Consider the following 19,351-nt stretch of genomic DNA (forward strand, 5'->3'; position numbering starts at 1 on the left):
TAGGCAAATTTCAAAAGAGGAATTTTGTTTAGCAAAAGTGGACTTTGTGAAGAGCTTGTTTGCATGGCCAAATTCTACCAGGCGGTAATATCCAAAGAGATGTAGCAATCACCTCTTTCAGATGTTAGCAAATGAAGATATTCTTGTTTTCTGTGGTAGTTCTTTTTATTATTTTTTAGCTATTGATAACATAGCATGGTAGCAAGATTACATCAGGAATGTAATAGAATACAACTGTTTTCATGGAAGCCTCACACCTCACTATCCCCTAGACTATTTGGAGTGACCACCTCCCCCGCACTAAAGCACAACTGTGATGCTTCTACTGCCTGTCCAAGTAGATAGAAAAATATTGCACTACATTAAAGGTAGATTTTACAAATATCATTAGCAGCATTACTGAGCTTTTCATAATTGTGGTTCTACAGAGTTAAATACTTTTAAAACAGGAGATTTTTATGAACCAAAATTTTGCATTATTTCTGCAGCTCTTTCAAATGCATCGGTTTCAGCAGCATGCTTGGATGTCACTAAAACTCCTGTGGTGTCATCCATCCATACACACCAGCCACTTACAGACACTGGCTTTCCAGGTCATCACCGGTAAGTTATTTTTCATAAGATAAAAGTTGGTTATTACATTGGGCAGATTGTTTCAAGCACATTACAGAACTTTTTTTTTAGCTTTCAGAGAAGTTGGTGTATAAAGACTTCCACAGCAGTGTTCTTTTAAAATGCAAGCATGCTTAACACAAAAAAGGGGATACACAGATCTATTTTTGTTATCAACTTGGCCAATAAAGGTACTTCCTAATATTTCACTTAATAAAAGTAGAATAACTCCTCTACCTTCAAAAATGTTTTTGTCCCCCATTTGAGTCATATTTTTTCTTGAATACTTTTTTTACTATTCAGAACACTTCTGCAGTTCTGTTGTTCTCCTCACAACGATCCTGTGAGGTAGTTAAAGTATTGTTTATTCCTACTTTGGAGCTGGGGAGACTGCGGCATGGAACCTTCTTGTGATTATAAAGTTCATTAATGGCCAGTGGAAGAGCTTGACCTTTAACTCTTGCCTGGAGTCCTGGGCTATAAACCTGGGCCAGAACGCTTACTGTTACATCTTACAACTATGCCTCTTCCCTGCCGGCCACCGAAACTGTCCCACCTAGCTTTAAATTCATGTCAATCTTTAGTATATGTCATTTATCACAGAGTTACCTACAAGAGGAAAACAGACATATAAAAGGCCAAAACTTTTATGGTATACCAACAGAGGTCATGCTCACATGTTTTCCCTCAGTCACATGTTCCTGGGGTCCACACAATGGACCGAGTATTGGAACACATCTTTATTATCAGAGAACTGATCCCCATTCCTATGTATCTATACTGTTTTTTTATTTTTTTTAAACAAAAGACTGTCTGAACTATAGACACGTTCAGAATGACCACCATTCCTTCAACCTACAGCATGTCAATCTATCTTGCATGATTCCTTTACAACATCCTCCTGCATGAAAATGTTCCTAAAACAAAATAGCCAAACCCAGTTATCAACACGGTCATTTTAAGAACAGTCCTCTGAAACTTTATCCTTGACGTGCTTTATTTCCCATGGGAGAACTGAAGATGAAAAAAATCAAATGTTCAGAACTTCCATTTAAAGGGAGAAAGCATCCACATTTTGAAAGATTTTATTTCAAAATCCTACTGGTTACTGTTTTTTTTAGTAATCCTCTCTACAAAATTCTTGACCAACTGCATTCTCTATTTCCTATTACATTTTGTTTTTCAATGCAACCTCTTCAAATTAATAACTGTATTCTCACTAAAACTGCAGAAAAACTAGAAAATTCACAGGATAGAAAGCAAGCAATACACGTAAACTTTTTTTTTTTTTTTTACTAATCAGTGTAACTGACTAAAGCCGCAGCATCTGCTTTTATGTTACATTTGGCAAAAACAAAAAACCACCCTCAAAACCCCAAAATAAAAATTTCAAGCAAGTAGAGATGACAAACTTTCTAACACGAAGATTCAAAACCTGTTCCCTCAATGACTGCCGTTGTCAATTTGGGCATGCAGCAAACTTGTTATAACCGTGATGGAAATGAAAATACTTCAAGAATTTGGACAGTATCCTATTTAACACTCATTCAAAACTAAGATGAAGGAAAGTAACACAATGAGACATCACACGTACATAAACATGAAAAGTTAGCTTACATAATTACATAATTAGAAAAAGTTAGAAATAAATTAGTAAAAATAAATTCCCAGTATAAACCCAAAAACGCATATAGCTATAAATGCAATCTGAAACAACCAATGTAGTGAGCTGGTCATGTTTTTGCTGGAAAACCACCTTTTTTCACTCTTGTTCTTACACAAGCAAATGGCTGTGGAGAAGCAGGCCGAAGTGCATTAGAAGAGGGCTTACATGTGGGTTATCTGTGGTACTTGAGATGCAACTTTTCCCTAATCACTCAAAGTTTAAACAGGCTGTCTGTTAAACAGACTCTGATGGGCCAAATAAGTCCTCTGATATGCTGCTGAATGGCTGGGAGTCTATTAGTTGGGTTATTTCATTATCGAGGTCTTCTTCTGTATCATCTGTGTACTTGCTTATTTTTTTGGAGTGCTGCTCCAAAGACAGACTTTCCAAAGATTCAAGATCTTCAATGCCCGCTCTGTAGTGGATCATGAGAAGTGTTAGAGCTTGTAGCCTTTCACCTGATTTAGACAAAGCAGCAGAAAGAAGGGATTTTTTCCTTGATTCAGTTGCTTCTTTTTCTTCTCTAACAAGGGAATTATTATGTTCCAGCTCCTGGTCAATTTCGTTCTGCAGTTTATCCAGCATGAACTCTAATTTCTGGATCCTCTCCTCTGTAGGCAAGCCCCTGTACAGATCGCGGCCGATTTCTTTAACTGCAATGAAAACGCTGTCGTCCAGACCACCCTCCTTCCTCACCAACTTTATTCCTGTGTTGTTTCCCCGTTTAGAAGGACTGTTCGGACCACAGACCTCTGTGTCACTGCCTTCGTTGTCTGATGTGTTGGGTGTGTGTTTTGGTGAAGGTTCCACTAGATCAGTTCCTGGTTCAGAAAGGCGAGTTTTAGAGACTTGGCGCAAATTTAACAAACGAGAGCTCGTGTTGATGATGTGTCTTGTCAAACCTGTTGTTTTATTGACTGACTTGCTAGCTTCAGCATCAACACGAGGAGGCAGGCCTAAGAAGGTTTCTTGTCCTTCCAGCCTGAGGTTTTTCAGGGTCCGGTCTATCCGCCTATCAGCTGCTCCACAAAGAGGTGTCTCCGCTAGACACTTTTCCTGACATTTTTTATGGCAAACGTAAGCACAGAACATACACTGGGAAGCAGCTTTAGTCCACACTTTTTTCTTACAGTAATCACACCAAGTTGGGTTCTGGAACTGAGTATCCTGGAAACTATGTTTATTTTCTGTTAAACCCATCTGTCCAACAAAATGTTCCTCTTTAGGTAGGGCAGAAACCTCTTCGACCAAATGGAGTTCTTTTTCTTTCTCTAAGTTAGTAACTATAGGGTGGTCTGGTTCTCCTTCTTTCAAATATTTGAAGTGAATGGTAATGTCACCAAAGCAAAACTTGTCATTGAATCCCTTTTGCATACTCAGATTCCGTAGTGCGGTTCTCGTAACCATTGCCTTAGGTGAGGGGGCTTCCAGTCTGAATTTTGAAAAGTATTCCATGTTTGATGTAGCCAGGCATCCTAAAGCCACCTCTTCAAGTTTTAAGCTGACATGCCCCAAACAGATAAGACCCCCTAACTTGAAAGGATCTCTGCACCACAGTGCAATGTTTAAGTATCTGTGGCAGGCTTCTATGTCAAAGAAACAGGTTGCTCTGGTTCTTGTCCATTTTCCTAGCTTATTACGGTAAGGAATTTCTGATGATTCCCACGTCTGAGGGTCATCTGAACTGTCCTTAGGAGGGCAGGAACCTTCTGAAGTAAAATCTCTCGCCACTTCTTGCTTTGCTAAAAATGGCTTAGATGCAGCAGCTACATCTTCTGTATGATCCATATTTTTCGCTTGCTTTTCAGCAGGTTTATCCGCGGGAGGAGGCAGCACCTTTTCTGGCTTTTCAGGGAGAACATCTGGTTCTGTCTGGTTTGGGGTGTCGGCAGAAGGCAAAGGAGCTTTCACTTGTGGTCGTGGTGGCACGGGTGGTTTGAAAGTGGATCCTTGGGTGGGTTTTGACCCTTGTGTTGGGTCCGTTAACTCAGAAGCTTTTAGGGCCAAGGGTTTATTTCCCTCTTTACATGGAGGTTTTGGTGGTGGTGGGTGATTTCCTACAGCTAGTTTACGGTTTAAAACTGGTGATGTCGTTGCAAGGGGTTTAACAGAAAGTGTTGCTGGGGTACGTTTGGGGCTGTGACTTACTGACGGAGTCTCTTCTTTGAGCTCATTCTGCGCTCTGACGTCACTTGCCAAGTCTTCAAATTCAGAATCCAAATCTCTATTTTCAGCATCTACCGCCAACCCAGTGGTTTCCTCTTCGTAGTTTGGCGGGCACGAGCTTGACAGAAAGTTTTCTTCCAACTGCCCAAAGTTATCTGGCAGCGCTGCGCCTTGACTGCCCTGGCCGACAGGCCTCTCGTAGTACACCAGGACCCGGTCCCCAGCCTGCTTGATCAGCTTCAACACCTGCAGGGTAGATGTGATCTTCACACCTGTCGTAAGATTTTAAAAGGGAAAACATGTAAATTACTGAGATGAAAATCACTTAAGTTTGCTGAATGTAACTGCCCTTAGTTTATGATTATGGAAAAGCAATACAGAAATGTGAATGATCAAATTCAGAGACCAATGCTTGAAGGAAACTTAGCAAAATACTGTATTATGAATAGCAGACTCTTTTACATATTCTTTTTATTAGCCCTACCCATCAAACTAATCTTTTTATCAGGACCAGAAAGAACAAGGAAAGCATAAATTGCTTTAAAGTTTAACAAGGTGGTCACTATCTGCATCGATACTATCAGCTTAAATTTTCATTTTATTGGGCGCCTGGGTGGCTCAGATGGTTAAACGTCTGCCTTCGGCTCAGGTCAGAATCCCAGAGTCCTGGGATCGGGTCCCGCATCGGGCTCCCTGCTCCTTGGGAGCCTGCTTCTCCCTCTGCCTCTCTCTCTCTCTCTGTCTCTCATGAATAAATAAAATCTTAAAAAAAAGAAAGAACAAGCAACTTAAAAAAAAAAAAATTTCATTTTATTATGTTCTAATAGGTGGCTACATTAACCCAGTTTGAAATTCAAAAGGTACAGAAAAATGCAGAGTGAAAAATCTCCCTTCCACCTCTATTTCCCAACCACACTGCCCCTTCCCCGAGGCAGTCAAAGCTAGCAGCTTCCGGTGGAGTCTCTTCCAGAGGTACTCTAGGTGTTATCTTTAAAGGCTCTATTTGTTTCCTGCCCCTCCCCCCACCCTCCCCCAAACAGTACTTACCCAAGCTAGCCCTTTCTGTAGGACTTAGAAAAAGGTGAGAAGGGGTCTTTGCTTTCCAAAGGTCTTAGGGCCACTCTAAATAAATCAGAGTAACATCAGCCCCATCTAACAACCTGACTTCAGAGTTCCTCAACCTATAACCTCTCCTACCTCAGCTGCCCAGGCAAGATCATGCTTTAGACCTGATTATCACTTGGAATTTCCCACATCAGAGATCTTTCACTTGTAATTAATCTCTGCTCACAATCTCCTGTTTGTTACTAACTGAATCTGTTTTGAGGTAATTTCCAGGCCCAATCATTCTTCCTTTGCTGTCCTGGTCCAGCTGGTTGGTCTCCTAACACCACTTGCTTTTCTCCCCAACCTTAGTCTCAAGATTTCACTGATGTTCACTTACATCAAGATTTGGGATTCTTCTGCCCTGGCACTTTCCTCTTCTGTCTACCTGGCTTTCTGATCCCAGCTTGCTAGCCCCATCTCCTTTTTCTGTTCCTGGGCTTACCACCGGTACCTAGTGCTAACGGATGCTGGCCATCTTCAGCAAGGCATTCTTTTGAATTGTTTCTGGTCTCTAAACAACTAAGTCTCTAAAACCCCAGCTTCAAACCCTCCCTACTGTCTTTTATTCTGCAGGTGATCTCATTTACTGCAGAGATCAACAAGCAGCCACCTTTTCTCCTGGCCAATCATTTTTAGTATGAACCTATCTCTGAGGATGAAGTAGCCCTTGACTTGTACTTTGGATCCTATTGCCCATCTCCTTCAGGACTTTGCTCCCTCAGCTATCCTGGGCTCATTCTTTATTCCCTTCCTTCTTCTCCTGTAAAACCTTTTTCTTGGTTTTCACACTGTACTACTAATTTGGCTCTGACCACCTCTGCTTTCTTTTTCTCCATCCATATCTGCGCCTTGTACCAAACGTCCCCGTGGCTTTTATATGCCCTAGTTCTCTCCCTTTTTGCTCTCTCCCTAGGATCACAACCACCTCAGTGGTTCCAACCGTCTTTTTCTTTGGTTGGTCTCCCCTCTTCTTCACACTATTCCTACATCCCTAACTACTTCTGGAGATCAGCACCTGGATGTTCCCTCGATGTAACAAATTCAGCTAAGTTAAAACCCCTCTCTGATCTTCTCATTCTCCTGTCCTCACTATGTGAATTAACTTGCCACCCTCCCAATTAACCCAATCTGCACCCCAGAGACAGCTGACCCCCTAGGTCCCAGGAGCTCTCAGTTCTGTCAGAGTTCTAGGCCTTTTCCTCCCTTGTTCAGATCCACCTGGTCACTGGCTTCAGTTCCAAGAATCCACAGCTCCTTGCTGTGACCCCTCAGGTCTTCCCTGTTTTAATCACCAAACATACTGCTCCCCAATTTTCCTAAACCTTTGGCTCAAAAACCTTTAGTGTACAAACTCATCACACTGGAATCCAGAGCTTTCTAATGTGGCTCTCTCCATGATTCATCCAGCCTGCTCTTTCCCTCTAACCACACTATGTTTCAACAAAATTGTAGTCTGACCTACACACAAATGAAAAATAAGTCCATCTACTGAGCAGGAAAACTTCAACTCAATCTAAACTCATTCCTTGTGACTTAACACCTGGCCTCATCTCTTTCCCAACCCCCAGGAGCTCTGGGGAGACAACCACTATTCTTCTAAGGACTAGCTGGCCAAATCTGGATTCCTTTTCTTTTGCAATGTTACAAATACACACAAAACTAGAGGAAACAGAAGAAAAATGAACTCCATTATTGAGCTTCCAATATAATAAGCGCTTTGCCAATCTTATTTCAACTACCACCAATCCCATTACTAAATATTTAAAAATTACATACCCATATAAACGAATTACAGGTATAAAAAATAAGTATTATACCTGTCCCGTATCTCAGTACTTCGTTTTTATAAATGTTAGCTATAAAGGGGTGACCTTTTTCCACTCTGCACACATTTATATTGCTTTATTTTTGAGAAGAGATATTTTCGAGAATATTTACTGCATGTGTAACTGAAAACAAAAACCTTTCCATAAAAGGACATAAAAAAGAAAAAAAAATACCCTGTAGGTAAACCCAGAACAAAGGTATGTGTGGATATAAAAAATTTATACTGAATTCTAGTTTTTGGCTGAGGGGGAGTAACTGCTATGTTTGTTAAACAATTACGTAACAGAGGAGGTCTGTTTCATGGCTCTGCCATCCTTAGTTCCTACAAAGAGCCGCAGCATCTGGGGGCTTGTGAGAAATGCAGAACCTTGGGCCGTTGTCCAGGTCTGCTCTGAAGCAGAATCCCTATTTTAAACACCATGTCTGGGTGACTGGAATAGTCAGAAGGTTTGAGAAGCACTGTTTATGACCTATCAAAGGGATTTCCATGTGAAAATATGGACTTAGTTGGGCTTCCAGGTGTGCAACTAAATGATTTTCATTATTTTACTGTCATGGCTTTGAATCAAAGCTTTAACATGTAACAAAGGAAAACGCCTTGCTTTGAGGGGCGCCTGGGTGGCTCGGTCAGTTAAGCGTCTGCCTTCGGCTCAGGTCATGATCCCAGAGTCCTGGGATCGAGTCCCACGTCCGATTCCCTGCTCAGCAGGGAGTCTGCTTTTCTCTCTCTCTCTCTCTCTCCCCTTCCCTCTACCCTTCCACCCCTGCTCATTCTCTCTCTCAAATAAATAAAAATAAAATCTTGGAAAAAAAAAAGAAAACTCCTTGCTTTGGGGACTGATCTACCTTGTTGTTTATTATCTTAGCTGTGAAAGAATATACCACATTGTCTTTGGAAGCTCAGCTGTGACCAAACATGAGTTCAAGAAATTTCTTGACAAGCCTAGAATGGGGGGACGGGGCAGGTACTACAAAGGTCTGAAAAGGTTTGGACTTTTTCCCCACTGGTGTGTACAGGGAGTCCTACTGCCTATTCATAAACATCCAAGCAAATAATCTGCCTATCAACAGAATTTATGTGGTTATCAGTCCAACTGATAGGAAGGCATACAGGTGACACGTTCTTCCACTAGCAATAGTGATTTGGGCTGTACTCTAACGACTGCATATTAACAAATGGCTAGCCAATCAGGGACAATACACAGCCATCAATATGGGGCCACAGGACAGTTCAAGTGTGCCCTCTTGGACAAGAAATATTAGTCTGTCTCCTGTTCATTATCTAGTCCGAAGTGATGGGGGTCATAGTGCTAATACTGTCAATTTTAGGCCCAGAGGAGTTAGGTGGTTATACAGAAGGAACTGTTGACCTGCCCTTTCTTTCATATTCATTAAACACTAGAGGAGTAGAAGATGGGATGGAAAGGAAAATTAGAGTTTACCGAAGAGTGGTCTAAAAATGAAGTATTTTACAGATTATACATAAGGATAAAAATGGCATATGTGTTGTAAATTAAAGCTTCCTTCAGATTTTTATTTTTAATAAAGTTATTCTCTTTCCATTGTAAAAGTAACGTGCTCAGAGAAAGAATGAAGATAGGGAAAACTCCCACATTTGATGATTTCTCTATAAATGTGATGTGTGTTGCATATTAGCATAATTACCTCCAATAGCAATCAGTCGGTCTCCCCGCTGAAGATCTGCAAGTGCAGCAGGCGAGTTTGGGGCCACCGTCTCAATTATGACATGCCCAGCATACCCGTCAGTTGACTGGACAAGACGAAGTGTAAGTCCGACACTTTGTAAATTCCCCTTTATTAATTCAACCTTTGATAAAGAGGAAAAAATGAAAACAATCAATGGGTTCATGGTAGGGGAGTGAGAAAACATTAGCCCACTGAGAACACTGTAGCTGATGCTGTCTTTTGTACCATGGTGACTATTTTTACAGACAAGTAAAACAGGAGGAGATTTTTATTGTGACAATGTTAACACGTGCTCAGACTGCACATATGGGGTTCAAAAACATTAAACATACTTTCTTATCTTCAGTATGTCTTAAGATCCATTCTCACTGTAGAATATTTGCAAATAGAAAGGCAAAATGAAAACACCCCTAATCATACCATCCAGAACTGTTGTATACTTTCTAATATACATATTTTAACACAAAATTAAGATTCGATTGTGAATATAATTCTGAATCTTGCTTTTTTGAAATATAATGGGAAATATCTTGTATGTTATTAGATGTGCTTTGGAACCTCTTTTTTATGATATATTGTTAAATTATCTTTTGGGGAGGAAGTAAAAGAGTTTACATTTGTTTTATTAACAGGTATCTTATTAATGAGATAGCCTTTTCTAACTCATCAAGATCATTTTGTTTTCTAAACAAGCGTCACCTAATTTATCAAAATATGTGTCCCAGATTCACATCATCTGTGAACTAAAAAGGCAATGCAACATGTTATGTCCTCATTTAAATTACTGATTAAAAAAACCAGATTGAATGCTACATCCTTCTAGACGACAAGAATTCAATCTGTGTTTATTGAGTTAAATAAATTACAAATCAGTCTAATTGTGTTATCATTCAGCCCATGTTTCTTAGTTCTGGTCTTCAAGAGATCTCATGAGGGACTCTGCCAAATAACTTGCTAATATCCTAATATATCACTGTCTGTATTGCTTTAATAAATAAACCCTACTTTTAAAAGCCAGAAATTTAATTCTCCTACCTAATGGTGTTGGCTGGTAAGAGAGACCTAACTGGAAATTGTTTTTTAATATGGATGTTACTAGATTTTGTAAAGGTGCTTTTAGATTAAGAAAAATCTTAATCACATTATGCTCAAGAAATGGGAGATGTAGTCAAGTTTTTGCTTATCTAAAGGTTTACACACAAACAAAAAACCCTTCCAAAAAACGTATGTATTTAAACCTCCAAAAAAACTGAACAATTCTTGCCTTATGATACAGTAAATAATCACCTTATAATGTTAATAGTGGTTTTCACTTTAAAAAAGCCCTTAAGAATACATTCTTTCAAATCCACAAACATAAATAGATTCTTAATATATACAGAGTGCCAAAACTAAAACTTATAATGTAACATTTTCTAATATGAGAAAGTTAATAGTACCAAATGGGCAAAAAACTAAATTGTATGAGTCTGAGAACTGTAAATTTTAAAAACACTGTGAATGTGTTTTTTGTGATTTACTCTTTGTTCTTAACATGGAATAGAGGTTGGGTGGATGGGGTTGAGAAGGGAACTGAGGCTACTATAGGTTTTGTGTAACTGACTTAATTTATTTTCTATATACCAATCATACTATTCCCTTTCCTTTTCTTATCTCAAATGATTCTTGAAGTAAACATTCCAGATGGAAAAGGATAAGGTTTTCAGGAGGAAAAATAAGGGTAGATGATACATTACTGCCTGCCCCCCTTTTTACTACTGGTTAATAGTAAATGCTATTGATTTCATACTTACACAGGGAACCAAACTTAAGACACTATTTCTTCTGCCTCTTTTCTTGTTAAGATTGTTTTGTTTCCTTCTAAACTCACAGTGCTGACGTGTCTAATTTTGGGATTATAGGTACAGCCTTCTCTGAAACAGAAACTTAAAAATTTAAGTTCTGACAGCAAAACTTTAAAAGTATAAAAACACCTCATAATTAAAAACCTGACAAAACATTTAAAAATGAGTATCACACAAAAATTTTTAATGTGAAATTTATGATAAAGTTTACAAGACTATCCAAATGATACCATGACTTCTGGAACAAAACTGACATCTCCATTGGGATGAAACTATTTTTAAAACAAGAATAGCCAAAAATAAAAAATTCTCCTCCATACACAGGTATTTTTTAAAATTATACATACGACTATTGGATATTCCATGCAACTATAAAACATATGCCAAAATACAACTCTTTAAATGAGGTGAAAATAAAAGAGAAATCCTAAATATTTTTAATGTATCTGCATGTGGCATGTACCCCCCTGAAATATGGGACACCTTATTACCTGGGAGGTTTTGGTTTTGAAATTTTTATTATGGAAAATTTAAAATATATACAAAAATAGAGGAGAGGTAAAATGAACCCTGTGGTAGGTTATAAAATATGGTCACAAATTACTATCCTCGTATGCAAGTCCCTCTGTAATTATTCCCTTACCCAACCTGCCATTAGAGGTGTAACTTGTTTCTCCACCCTTCTCAGCAACCAATATAACCAAAAAAAAAATAAGCAAAGACAAGACAATCTGATCATTATCATCCCTGACATAAGTGACATTTAAAGAACATGATACCTAATTATGACAAATATACATTCAAGTGCACATAATTTCACCAGAATGTGCTAGGTCATAAAATAAGTGTCAATAAATTTAAAAGACTGAAATTCAAGATATGTTCTCTGAATGGAATTAAATTAGAAATCAACTAACAATAAGATAACTAGGAAAACCCCCAAATATTTGGAAAGTAAAAACAATATGTTTCTACATAATTCATGGCCAAAGAATGAATCAAGAAAAATTTAAAAAACATTCTGAATGGAATGATGAAAATACAAATTATTAAAATCTGTAGGGCGCCTGGGTGGCTCAGCTGGTTAAGCGACTGCCTTCGGCTCAGGTCATAATCCTGGAGTCCCGGGATCGAGTCCCACATCGGGCTCCCTGCTTGACGGGGAGTCTGCTTCTCCCTCTGACCCTCTTCCCTCTCGTGCTCTCTATCTCTCATTCTCTCTCTCTCAAATAAATAAATAAAAAATCTTTAAAAAAAATAAAATAAAATCTGTAGGATGCAACTAAAGCTGTGTTTACTAGGAACTGATAGCTTTCAGTGCTTATACTAGGGGCAAAAAATACAAAATTAGTGAAATTAGTTCCTATATCAAATCAGAAATCTCAAAATAGAAGGAAAGAATAAAGAGCAGAAATCAATGAAATATAAAAACAATTCAATCATGAGAGCTGATTAATGAAATAATAAAAGTGATAAGCCTCTAGCCCAGACTCATGAAGAAAAAAAGACAAGACACATTACCAAAATCAAATAAAAGGGACCATCACTACAAAATCTACAAACATTAAGAGAATTAGGCCATATTTTGGACAATTTTATGCCAATACATTTGACAACTTAGATGCACTGGAAAAATTTCCTCAAAAGATACAAATGACAAAACCCCCAGAAGACAGAAATTTTGGATACATATCTACTATTTATATCAAATCCATAACCCCTTCATCCCCACCCCCACCCCCCAAACTCCGGGTCTAGACTGCTTCGTTGGTGAATTCTCAAGGAAGAAACAATAGCAATCTTATCTGGAATCTTCCCAAATCATGTGTTAAGGCCAATGCTATCCCCTAATTCTAAAACCCAGACAAACACAAAACAAGAAAGCAGAACTACAGACTAATATTTCTAGTGTTCACAGAAGCAAAATTTCCTAAAAAAATTTTTAGGGAATTTAACCCAGCAATATATAAAAAGGATAATAATCAAAAACAACTGGAGTTGATTTCCAGGAATTTAAGTTTGATTTAAGCAGCCAAGAATCAATCAATATAATTTACCATATTAAGAAAACAAAAACAAAACAAAAAAGGAAAAAAACCCCTAACATCCATTCATGATAAAAATCCCGAACAAACTTAAAAATACAAGGGGACTCTTAAACCTGATTATGGGCGTCTACAAAATTCTACAGGTAACATGATAGTCAATGTTTTCTACCTAAGATCAGGAACAAAGAAGGATTTCTGCTTTTACCATTTCAATTCAGTATTATACTGGAGGGTACAGCAGGGTAATAACACAAGAAAAGGGGAAGGCATAGAGATTGGAAAGAGAAGAGAAAAACGGTCTTTATTTACATATAACATGATCTGATACATGAGTAATCCTATGAAATCTACAAAACAACTATTAATAAGTGAAATTAGGTCACAGACTACAAATTCACTTACAATAGCATAAAAATATTTAGGGTTAAATTTAATGAAAGATGTGCAAGATCTGTATGCTGAAAACTATAAAGCACTGCAAAGGAAAATTAAAGAAGACCAAAATAAATGGATAATGATACCATGTTCACAGACTCAAAAACTCATTACTGTTAACAGATGCCAATTCTTCCCAAATTTATCTACAGATTCGAACAGAAATCTCTGCAGGCCTTTGGAGAGGCAAAGTCAAAGAGAGGTAAAGGACCTGGAATACCCAAACACATCCTTAAATAGAACAAGGATAGAAGACTTAGACTCTCTGATTTCAAGGCTTACTATATACAGCACACACAACACAGATAAATCTCAAAGACATGTGGAGTGAAAGGAGTCAAACACAAAAGACCATATGCTCTATGATTCAATTTGTATGAAATTCTAGAAAAGGCAGAATTATAGTGACAGAAAACAGATTAATAGGACTGGGGGTTGGAGACTGCAGACTGAGGGCATACAGTAGCACAAATAAAAGTTCCCAGGTGATGGAAATATTCTATATCTTGATTGGGGTGAAGGTTACATGATTGCATACAATTACCAAAATTCACCAACTGTATACTTAGTGAATTTATTGCATTTAAATGATGCCTTAATAAGGCTATTAAAAATAAAGCAGAAACAAAACCCCCAATATACCATCTTTGTCTTAAGATACTTAAATATAGATTACTGATAATTCATTCAGATAGCCCTTAGTTTTCCAATTTACTTAATTTAATAAAAACAACCTGGGATGAATTTAGATGGTCCTTAAGTCAATCAGGAAGGACAGCAACATTTAGATAGTTTTTCCATTTAGCGTATGTCAATGAAATGCATCCTGACTCTTATGTACAGATAACTGGAAATACTACACTGTAGATACAGGATTAAACCAGATATAATTGTAAGAAGAACAAACTGTGTCTGAAAAAGAAACAAAAACACCTGAAAATGTAACCCAAGTTTTAATGCTATGTCCTGTTAAATCACCAAAAGAATATGAATAAACTTTTAATTTTTGTCAAATACCTGCATGTGGTTAAAAAAAATCAAATACATAAAATAACTTACACTAAAAAGCAGCAGTCCTCTTTTTCTAAGCCCCACTCCCACACCACAGCAACTACCTAGTTTTTCGGGATTTCCTTTTCTTCCTCTAGGGAATACATTACTATCTCCTGATGTATCGAATTTGAGACAATCTGCTGACTTCCTACTATTACAGACAAGGATGTAGCCCCATCTTCCTTTCCCTAAATACAGTAGAATTCATCACTATTTTTAGTTCCTCTACATAAACTCTTTATAATTTTAATTAATAAACTTATCCTTCTATTTCTTATTTCATCTTTCTTGATATTAGGACTTCCATCTTTCCCTTCACCTCTCCTCTTTACCTGCTACCTTCTAAACTCTGTCAAAGTTGGTAACTATTACCTTTCTAACTATAATTAAGCTATCAAGTTTGATTCTAAAAGCTAAAGACCAGCAGTGTTTATTTATAATTACTGCAACCATATAAACATTATTTATTGTAAAGCTGAGCATTATTACAGTTTCTGTTTTGTAGAGCCTTTTGTTTTTCTTGGGAGTTTTTTTCTTTCAACAACATAGCTTTCACTTTAAATGTAGAATTTATGTTAAGTACGGCTTCTGCAGTTAGCTCTTAAATTCATTTATCCATTTTTTTGCATATTATTTAGCACCCAGTCGAAGGGAAGCTTTTCTTTACCCACCCTTTGCCTCCTGCCGAAAAGAAGCCAGTTAATAAATGCAGAAGAAATTTTAAGATTAGAGAAATCACCTCCTGGCAAATACCACCCCCCCCAAAGGTAGAGGGACTGTTTTAGGTTTAAAAAAAAAAACAAAACAGGGGAGCCTGGGTGGCTCAGTTGGTTAAGCAACTGCCTTCGGCTCAGGTCATGATCCTGGAGTCCTGGGATCTAGTCCAGCATCGGGCTCCCTGCTCAGCAGGGAGTCTGCTCCTCCCTCTGACTCCCCCCTCTCGTGCTCTATCTATCTCATTCTCTCTCTCAAAATAAATAAATAAAATCTTTAAAAAACAAAAAAAAAACAAAACAGGACACAGAGACTAAAGAGATGTTACAACCAATGTTATATATGAATCTTGATCAGATACCAGCTTAGAAAGAAAAAAAGGCTACAAAAATATTTATGGGACATTGGGGGCATTTTAATATAGGACTATTAGGTAAAATTAGGGAATTATTAATTTTCTTATGTGTGATATTGGTTACTATGGTTATGTAAAATGCCCTATTTTTAGAAGATTCATACTGAAATATTTAGGGGTGAAGTATCTACATGTTGATGTTTATAATAATCCTTGACGATGACTTGAGGCAAATGTTAACCTCTCTGAATATCATTGGTAAAATGAGACATCTATCTCAAATGTGGAGCTCTGAAAAGGCTCAGTTGTTATTACTGTTATTAGCAAAACTCAGCACTACTAGTCAGAAATGGGAATGCAAAAGGAAATTTAAAAACCAGTCTGCTGCGAATGAACAAGGCAAACTATTATGACACAAACATCAATTCAGGGCATTAGAATATTTAAACTATCTTATATCGGGCAAACATTAGTTTTATAGGATCAAGACTGAGAGGCTAAGTTTATGATTGATTTAAAAAATAAATAAAAACCTGTCTAATAAGAAAAGACTCTTTGGTGACTGGTGTCAACAGTTGGTAAAAGAATAGCTGCCAGTTCAAACGAATTAGAAGTACAATGGGCTCAAGCAGGGTCTTTACTTCCAAAGAGGTAGAAATTATACTAATGGTGGTAAATATCTACTTTTTCACAAAATTGTAAGTTTTCATTTCATTATAAAGTTTCCTCTATGCAGGAGATAAAGATGTATCAGATGAAAGTAAAAGGAAGGGGCCAAAAAGAACAGCAGGGCGAGAAAAAACTGTATTTCTTATGGACAAAGTATGGTGAAGAAAAAATGAACATGGAACAATATTATATTGTCCTTTGGGGCTGAGCATGAAATCTTTTTTGGGGGGGGAGGGGCAGAGGGGGAGAGAGAATCTTAAGCAGACTCCACACCCAGCATGCAGTCTGATGTGGGGCTCGATCTCACAACCTGAGATCATGACCTGAGCCAAAACCAAGAGTTGGACACTTAACTGACTGAGCCACCCAGATGCCCCCCGGTCATGATAGCCTTTACTAAAAAAAGAGAAAAGGGGAGGATGAAAGTGAAGGCAAAATGTCTGTGTAACAAATACAGGTATACATTAAGGTGGAAGGCTTGGGGTCAATTTCAATAATCATCAGGTAATAACTTTTCCTTTCTTATAAGAAGCCAACTGGATATTTTTAAGTTCAACCAAACTGGGTGATCCCCTACTGCAAAAGATAAGCTACAATTAAGGAAAAGTTAACCTCTATAAAATTTTTCCATCAAAATCTCTGTAGATATGCAAGTTTGCTTTCTATGTTTCTTCAAGGTAAACCTTCTTGTCCCAAGTGAAGATCAAAATAGGAAATAATAAATGGGGAGGTAATAAATGGGGTCACAAAACCTTCTTCCTTTGGAGCAGTCATCTGGTTAACTTCATGGAATTTGCCTGGAAGTCTTAAGCCAAATCCTCCAAATCCAAATCTGTGGTGATGTAAACTATATAAACTCCATGATCCTGAGACTGTTCAGACCACAAGGATCCTACCTTCATCAGAGGATTGGAGGACTGGAAGCATCGTGGTCAACTGTTAGCGTTGTTCTGGAGATTAATACAGATTTAGATTAATATGGGATTTAGATTAATATCTAAATGATATTCCAAGAGCAAAGCACAATGGGCCACAAGACATGTATGGATATGGTGTTATGGGAATTCCGGGGGAAGTGAAGACTGCCTCTGGATGAGGGGTCTGGGGCAGGCTTCACATAAAGAAATGGCATTTAGGTTCTATCTTAAAGCATGAGAACAATTTGACAACTAGTGTAGGGAGTTGGGGGCAGGGGGAGTGGGAAGTGGTAGGAGAGGTTATCATTCTAGCTCACAGTAACATTGCTAGAGCAAAGAGATGGAGACAAGAGTTCAGAGCACATGAGAAAATTAAAATCATCATGATGGTATTAGCTGAGATTTAATGGGAGAGAAAATTCTTACCCTGATTATAACAACACATTTTACTAGGAAAAAGCCGCAGCACTTCATAGAACATATCACAGAATCCTATTGTATTCTGATATCTAATAGAGAAAAAGTCCTACAATATATCATCTTGCAATAAATGTATATAGTTTGCAAACCTCTATTAATATCTATTTGTTATAAATATGTTCCTTAAACCTATATTTTGTGGCATGGCTGATATTTTATAAGAGAAAGAAGAAATTAGTAGGTTAGTACATATTAAACACTTACTATGTGCTTAGTAAAACAGACACTAATGTTTGCCATGTTCTCCCCTGCTCTGGGTCTATCTCTGCAACTCTCTAATTCCCAGTATGGTTAAGGTGGGAACAGCCAGACTTATATAACACGGTCCCACTGCTCTGCCTCCTTACATGGTCCAGGGTACACACCTGACCCAAACTGGACCAATCAGAGTTCTTTTCTGGATGGTGGGAACTCATCAGATTCAGAGATTCCTTGAATGGGATAAACATAAGTCTAGCTGTAGGCATCTGTGTATCTTTTTATGAACTAGGAAACAAAGCCAGTCTGCAGAGTGAAGGTTAAGGCATATAAACAGCGAGGAGCAGAGAGGAAAGAGAGGCCTGACAGTAGTTTAGTTTCTGGTTCCAGTTTGTTTCTGAGGCCTAGCTATACTCCTGCTAAAAGCTAAGCAGAGTCTAACCCACAAAATGACGAACAGTGGCCCTCGCATCTGCCTGTGGCATCCGTGCAACACCAAAAAAGTACCTCTTTCTTGCTTTAGCTAGTTTTGGTAGAAATCTGTTTCAAATAAGCTCTAACTTAACAGGTACTGTGTTAGAGACAGTCACAGACAATATCTCATTAAACTCAAAGTGTTATATTTATTCAACTAGAAAGCTACAAATACATCATAAAAGTTGGATGTAGTGTTTTCTGTGTGGCTTAGCCTGTGTCAACTCGCCTGAATTTTGTTAAAACCAAAAAGTAGATTTTAATGGAGTAGAAATATTTTATTTCTAGTATTTTCTGAATTACATACAAAAAAAAAGTTTATCAATTGCCAAGAACTGCTGACACATACTAACTAAAACAGCAATTATATGCGCTGAATCACAAGTCAATACATACAAGATTGCAGACAGCCTGCATTCAACTTTGCCAATAATGTCAGACACAGGTTAAAAAATTCTAGCTGTATGTGCATCTATCTTGGGGAGAGCAATTTAGTAAAAACACCGAGATAGCCTTTAAGAGCTCTCATACTCTGGCAGCCTTTTAGCCTGTCTTGGACCCAGCTGGGATGCTGTATTTTCACCTGAGGGTAAAACAACATATTGATTTTTTAATCCCTTCCTAACATGCACAAATTTTATACAACGGATAAGAAAAGGATATATTTGAATAACACATCAATACAGCTCTTTTACAAACTGTTCTCTCCTATACAAGCTTTTAACATTGAGGGGAAAAAAAACAAACCCAGACGTGCAAGAAAAAGGATCACTAAGTGAAAGACCCTAAATTAGTATGACCAGGTATACTTTTGAGTATTTTTTCATCAAATACGTTTCTGAAAAAGACATCCTGAGAACTATTTCCCAGTTTTTTTAGTAGAGTAGCGGGGCAGGGATGGGAGAAATGGCACAACAATCTGTATACATATGTACACAACGCCAGTATATAATGGAACTTTTATCAGCAGGCTTTTAAGTGCAAATAACCATTCCCAGTTTTCCTGGTCCATGATGTAAACCAATACCTTTCCTACCAGAATTCTTATTATATTATAATTTAAAAACATGCTCATGATC

At 37.8% G+C, this 19,351-nt stretch overlaps 1 protein-coding gene across 1 annotated transcript in view; it reads right to left on the reverse strand.

The window, feature by feature from the left end:
• Positions 1–146: 146 nt before the first annotated feature.
• The window catches only part of PDZD8 (PDZ domain containing 8), a 78,136-nt gene continuing 58,931 nt past the window's right edge, over positions 147–19,351 (reverse strand). The window contains exons 4-5 of the mRNA XM_027587901.2: positions 9,044–9,206; positions 147–4,716 (exon numbers count right to left, since the gene is read on the reverse strand). Coding sequence (XP_027443702.1) covers positions 2,513–4,716; positions 9,044–9,206 — 2,367 coding nt within the window. The 3' untranslated portion in view covers positions 147–2,512. The remainder of the gene's footprint in view (positions 4,717–9,043; positions 9,207–19,351) is intronic.

Source organism: Zalophus californianus, chromosome 15, assembly GCF_009762305.2.
Source record: "Zalophus californianus isolate mZalCal1 chromosome 15, mZalCal1.pri.v2, whole genome shotgun sequence".
In the NCBI taxonomy this organism is placed as follows: domain Eukaryota; kingdom Metazoa; phylum Chordata; class Mammalia; order Carnivora; family Otariidae; genus Zalophus; species Zalophus californianus.